General features: G+C 45.7%; 1 protein-coding gene across 1 annotated transcript; it reads right to left on the minus strand.

The window, feature by feature from the left end:
- Nucleotides 1-560: 560 nt before the first annotated feature.
- LOC150025927 (uncharacterized) lies at nucleotides 561-2,922 on the minus strand. The gene is made up of 2 exons (XM_090304823.1): nucleotides 2,329-2,922; nucleotides 561-674 (listed from the first exon to the last, which is right to left on the minus strand). Exons 1-2 carry the CDS (start codon nucleotides 2,920-2,922, stop codon nucleotides 561-563), a joined length of 708 nt encoding a protein of 235 aa, XP_090160949.1.
- Between the last annotated feature and the right edge of the window lie 3,916 nt (nucleotides 2,923-6,838).

Below are 6,838 nucleotides of genomic sequence, written 5' to 3' on the forward strand. Positions count from 1 at the left end.
AGTCCATTTGGGAGACAACTTATTCTCCAGCTGGTAAGGATGAGCCTTTCACATTACTAAGTCGGCAACCCGGAACTGCCAGGGTCCGAACTTGGACTTCTGCTTCAGTTCCACCATTCTCTTTACAACTTCGACCTTGGCATGAGCTTGTTCACGCACCTCGTCTAATAGGTCTAGGTTTACCTTCCTCCATTTGTTAGATTCTTCTACCACGAAGTTCTGGAACTGAGGTGAGTTTTCTTGGATCTCTACGGGTATCATGGCGTCTGACCCATATATCAAACTAAAGGGCGTTTCCATTGTGGTGGACAGAGGAGTGGTGTGGCAGCCCACAAGATTCGAGGCACCTCTTCTGACCAGGTCCCCTTAGCTTTCTCCAACCTCCTTTTCAAACCTCTAAGGAAGACTTTATTGACAGACTCGACCTGACCATTCGTTTGAGGATGGTCCACAAAGGCAAACACCTGTTTGATCCCGAGCTCCGTGCACAACTTGCAAAATTGTTGGCTTGCAAACTGGGTACCATTATCGGACACCAAATGCCTTAGGATCTCAAAACGTTAGACAATGTTTCTCCACACAAAGTGCTTAACCTTGTGGGCAGTTATCTGCACAACAGGTTCGGCTTCTATCCACTTGGTGAAGTACTCAGTAGCCACCACGAGATACTTCATCTAACGAATTGCCAAGGGGAAAAGACCTAAGATTTCTATTCCCCAAGTATGGAAAGGCCAGGGGCTATGTATTGATCGCAACTCCTCGGGGGGTGCGTGATGCCAATCAGCAATCAGCATTCTTTTGACACTACTTGATCCGTTGTGCATACCTCATGCAGTCATCTCTCATAGTTGGCCAATAATACCCAGCTCGAACGGCCTTCAAGAGATAGCTCTCCCTCTGACGTGGCTTCCACAAATGCCTTCATGAAACTCTTTCATGATATGGGTACACTGATCCCCACTAACACTGGTGAGGATAGGATGGGTGTAGCCATGACGGAACAACTTTCTGTCCGCCAAGGTATACCTTCCTGCATTCCTCTTGACCGCCTTTGCCTCTGCGGGCTCTACCAGGAGCATACCATCACCAAGGTAGCGCTGATATGGCGTCATCCAGGTCTCCACTACGTCGACCTATAAGATCTCTAACGACTCCTCTCCAGATGGATATCAAATAGGGGAGGCTTTTATTAATGAAGGAAAAGGTCATTCACCCACACATTTAAAGTTCATCCTTCTAGTCTTCTCAAAATTAAAAGAAGACATAAAATAAAGAGAGGATCAAGCCTAAAGCCAAAGAAGTCTATAAGCTTTCAAGAATGGGCTTCAATTAAATATCTCTCTTTATAGTTTCTTTTGTATAAAATTGTAAATAATATAGAATAGTGTTTAGGAAAGGTGTTTAGAGGGAAACCTTAAGATACCTCTTTTGTAAAGCATCTTTAGGAATTAGTTTAGAATTTTCTAGAAGTTGACTCTTCATGTCTTCACTATAGGTGCTAGAGTAGGTAATAGGGAAGGTTCCTTTGGTTAGCTTCTTGTGTAAGCTTTGTGTACTCTTGGACCGGTCCTTCTCCTATATAAGGAGGGCTTGGGTTCTTCTAAAAACAGAATTGATATTTGAAGTAACAAAACTCTCCCAAATTGGTGATTGAGTGTAGTGAGAACTTGCCTTCTCATCTTCCTAGTCTCATCTTGAGAGCCTTGGTTCCCTCAAGTGGCGGCAATTCACACTAATCTTGGAGCTTTCACACTTCAAGTGGCGTGTTCATCAACCAAGAACTACAACCACATAAGTCTTCCTTCTTCTCCATCTATTTCTTCCATTTTCATGTCCATTAGAACTCCTTAAACATGTCTTAGGCCTTTTCTTGCAACTCTATTCAGTGCTTTGCCTTTATTTAACATTTTGTTTGGTTCATCTTCTTCCTTGCTGAGTTTGAACAGTTCATCTTCATTCTAGCTTACTTTGTTCGGTGCATTTCAATTGTCAAGCATTTTAATCGATTTATTTGCATTCTTGCATCCTTTAATCGATTCAATTGACAATAAATGGGACTTCCATGTGAGTTTTGGTGTTTGGCACAAGTTTTGGTGAGTTCTTGAAACATAGAACATTGATCCATTTCTATAAAAGTGCCTATTCAATCTCCAACTCAAGTTGATTCCATAAAATGTCAAAGAATCATCTATATCTTGCTATTGGAATCATATCATCTCCTGACAAGCCATAAATGCTTATCTTGGGCACCTTCAACTTTTCTTGTGTCAATGATCGGTACCTCCTTCCTTTTACCAAGTTGACCTCCAAGGTTTCTACATGACTGACCTTTGTTGTTCCATCCGCAGCGGTCCTGGGTGACTTTAGGGTCTCTTGAATAACTGACCTCTGTTGACCCCCTTTTCCTGACCTCGCCAGCTTGGACATCAGGTTTGCTCTGGCATTCTGCTCCCTTGGGACATGCACCAGCTTGAACGTGGGGAAAGTTTCCCTCAAAAGTGTAACATACCTCAAGTACGAGACCATTTGTGGATTTTTGGCCTGGTACTCACCTGTGACTTGCCCGGTCACCAGCAACGAGTCACTTTTTACCAACAAGCTTCGAACGCCCAGTTCTTTGGGCAACAACATTCCTGCTACTAAGGCTTTATACTCAGCCTGGTTATTGTTGGCCTTGAAGGCAAATCTCAGGGCATTCTCGATCAACAGTCTGTTGGATCCCTCTAGAATGATCCCAGCACCGCTACCTTGTTGATTAGAAGATTCGTCCACTGAGAGGACCCACTGAAAATCACCACCATCTACCTCGGTGGCTTTTGAGGATAGCTCTACCACGAAATCAGCATATACCTGACCCTTGATAAACCCCCTGGGTTCATATTGCACGTCAAACTCAGGCAGCTCGACTGCCCAGTGCACCATCCGACCTGCTATATCGGGCTTTTAGAAGACCTTACGGTTTGGGAGATCAGTCATTACTATCACACTGAAACTCTGAAAATAGTGGCGGAGCTGTCAAGCTATAAATACCACTGCCAAGGCTGCCTTTTCGATGGCTTGATATCGTACCTCTGACCCTTGTAGCACCTTGCTCACGCAGTAAACAGACATTTAAGCCTAATCCTGCTCTTACACGATGACCGAGCTGATTGCCCGATCTGTAACTGCGAAATATAGACGAAGGGGACTACCTGGTAGTATTTTACAAAGGACAGGTGGGTTGGTCAGGTACTCCTCAACTTGAGGAACGCATCTTCACACTCATGAGTCCATATGACTTGGTTGTTCTTCTTCAAGCACTAGAAGTAAGGGTACCCCTTATCTCCTCCTGCTGATAAGAACCTCAACAAGGCGGCCATAAGCCCAGTCAGTTGTTTTACATCCTTCACAGTGGCAGGGCTCCTCATCCCTATGATTGTTGCACACTTGTCTGGGTTCGCTTCTATCTCCCATTCAGTGAGCAGGAACCCCGGAACTTCACTGCTTCTCTGGGTTCAGTTTCAAATTATACTTAGCTATTGTGGTGAATAGCTCTTCCAAATTAGCAACGTGCTGATCTTTTTCTTCTGAGGTGACGACCATGTCGTCTACGTATGCTTGTACATTTTGCCCAATCATGGGGTCGAGAATCCTATCCATCAACCTCTAATAGGTGGTGCCGACATTCTTCAACCCAAAAGGCATGACCTTGTAACAGTAGCTTGAGAGCTTTATCATGAAGGCGATCTTGCACTCATCACGGGGGTGCATGCGGATCTGATTGTACCCCGAGAACGCGTCTAGAAAACTCAGTAGTCGGTAACCCGAAGTGTTGTTAACCAAGGAATCTATGTTGGGCAGTGGATATGAATCTTTAGGATGGGCCTTATTCAGGTTTGTAAAGTCAACGCACAACCTCCACTTTCCGTTTTCCTTCTTCACCAATACCACGTTTGCTAGCCACTCAGGGTACTGAATTTCCCTTATGTGGCCAGCTTTCAAGAGCTTTTGTGTTTCCTCTTTGAAGACCAAACGCCTTTCTTCATTGAACTTCCTTCTTCTTTGTATCACCAGCCGAACCTTTTCATCCATAGTGAGTCTATAAAACAAGAAGTCAGGATCTATTCCATACATGTTTGTAGAAGACCAGGAAAAAGCACTCATGTGCCTCGCTATTACGTCGGTGATCTTGTCCTGCAACTCTTGGCCTAGTGATTTGTCGAGCTTGAACTTCTTCCCCTCGATCAATTTCTCCTGAACCTCACCAGCAAGCTTAGGTCACCTCTCGTTGGTGACCTCAGCTCAAGTGATCACCCCTGGCTCTCGCGCCTGGACGGTGACCGTACACACTCCCCTTTTGCTCTTTAGGTTATTCTCATAACACTTCCTCGCCGCCTTCTGGTCATACTTGATGATGATCACCCCTCCCTCGAGTGAGGGCAACTTTATCTTCATGTGTCTCGTCGAGGCCACCGTGCCTAACCTGTTCAAGGAGGGCCTTCCTAAAAGTAAGTTGTAGGCTGAAACAGCATTAACTACTAAATACCTGATACTGATCGTGCGAGATGAGGCGCCATTTGAGAAATTCATCCTCAACTCCACATGTCCCCATACCTCCACCTGATCTCCAGCAAAGCCAAACAAGCAACCATCATATGGTCTCAACTAGTCAGGTGACAACTGCAAGTTATTAAACGTTACCCAAAACATTACATCAGTTGAGCTCCCCTAGTCAATGAGAAATCGGTGTACTCTTCTTCTCACGGTGATGACGGAGATCACTACTGGATCATCCTCGTGTTGGACCACGTTCCCCAAATTTGCACTGGTTCAACTGGCTGGTCAGAACCCCGCGCCCCTATTATCATCACCTCTCTCGTGTACTTCTTACGCTTGGAGGCGGAACACCCCCCTCCTGAAAATCCTCCCGAGATGGTGTTCAGCTCACCGTGGACGGGTACCTCATGTCCTTGGTCTACTGAAATAATCTCCTCCTTCGACCCCTCCTGGCTCCCTTCCAAATACTCCTTCAAGAATCCATCCTTTATTAAGCCTGCTAACTGGTAGCCCAAGGCTATACAGAGTTCCACGTCATGCCCAAACCCCTTGTGGAACTCACTCCAAGCCTTCTTGCGCAGCCCCAAGTTCATGTCAGATTTTGGGGGGAACCTTAATTTTTCCGCCATTCCTATAATACCCTACAGCTCCTTGTACGTCAACCAAAACTTAGGCCAAAAAGGCAGGTCGTCTCTCGCCTTCGTCCTGGGTTGGTTCTTTCTGGTTGCGTAGGGTGCTCGTCGTGCGTCTGACCTCTTCTCGGTCACGGCTTCATGGACCCTAGAGGTTGAGCTCGGCTGCCTCTTTGGGATTGGCTTGCCCTGGGTGCGTCTTGTCGCGCTTCACATATACCCCCTCTTCTGCAGCAATGTGCGTGACACCTCGTCGCCGTATCTCCACAAATGTCCTTGCTGGATTTCTAATTAGTGAATCACTGAACGGTCTTGACGTGACCCCCCTGTCCAAAGGCGTAAACCATCAAGGCCTCGTCCTAGGTTTGGAGCCTCACTGTAAATGTCCCAAACCTGTTCAGGAAGTCCTTCAAATGTTCTCCTTGACTTTCCTTTACACCGAAAAGGTCGAAAGGGACTGGCGGTCGAGCTTGCTTAATGATGAATTGTTCCCTGAACAATTCAAAGAACTGGTCGAAGGAGGTTATGTGGCCATCAGAAAGGCCAACAAATAATTGTAATGTCGTGCATGTGAGTGTACCTATGAACATCTTGCAATGTATGGTGTCGGTTCCTCCCGAGATGATCATTTGGGCGTTAAACGTTGTTAGGTGGCTCTCGGGATCTTCTATACCTGTGAAAGTAATCTTAGGCGTTATGTAGTTGGCTAGTATGACAACATCCATAATCGCCTGCCAGAATTGTTTGCGGCGAGCCCTTAGTTGGACAATCGGGCCACGCTCCCCTGAGGAGTGTTCGTCAAACTGTTGTAGACTCTTATGCAATTCCTCATTGGCCTTGCGTAGCTCGTCATTTCTTGCTCGAGACGCGTATATTTCCGCCATCAACTGGTCTTATCTGAGCAGCTGCTCAGCTCGGGCTTTCGCCATGAGTCTCTCCTGTTCAGCCCTAGATGTTGTCATTGCCTCCTAGAAAGCACTCACAGTTTCCATAAGCTTTTGTATGGTGGGGTTGTCATTCCCTTCAGATCCCAATGGATCTTGCCTTGTATTCCTCATCACGTCTAGGAACTCGAGCACAATAGTGGGTGGGATTTGGTTTTATCAAGCCCTAGGGTGGCCGTCAAATATTCTTGTCAGTTGATCTGCTTGCAAGTTGACTCCGATGACAAACTCTAGCTCCATCTGTCTCTTCACGAATCTGTCTTTTACTCTTGCTGATCTGGAACGTAAATCCATTGAAACAGAGGGGACCCTACCTGTTGATTTCACTCTGACGATCAAGTCAGTATAGGGCTTATAAGAATTTAAGAAGTAATAAGTTTCAGTCTTAGAAATTGTGTACCTTTACCTGGGGTCTCAAGCCCCTTCTATAGCTTACCTCTTGTAACGGTTTTCCATCACGAGAATCTAATCTCAACTGAAAGCATACTCAACAGGAAAATATTTTGTTCAAGGGCACACTCTCTCGGTGTTTTAGCAGAACGGAATCTTTCCTCTAGGGAGTGCATAAAATAATAACAAAATAACCACTAGGGCACCAACTCCTGTACCAACATCAGGGGTCCATTCTGCTTACGTAGGCACCCTCTCTGTGGTGTTGCGCTACTTTTCATTATACATGCAACCTAACCTTTACGTGCCCTAAAACACATGCGCTTAGGTTTAAAA

Source organism: Phaseolus vulgaris, chromosome 7 (assembly GCF_051622355.1).
Source record: "Phaseolus vulgaris cultivar YP4 chromosome 7, ASM5162235v1, whole genome shotgun sequence".
In the NCBI taxonomy this organism is placed as follows: domain Eukaryota; kingdom Viridiplantae; phylum Streptophyta; class Magnoliopsida; order Fabales; family Fabaceae; genus Phaseolus; species Phaseolus vulgaris.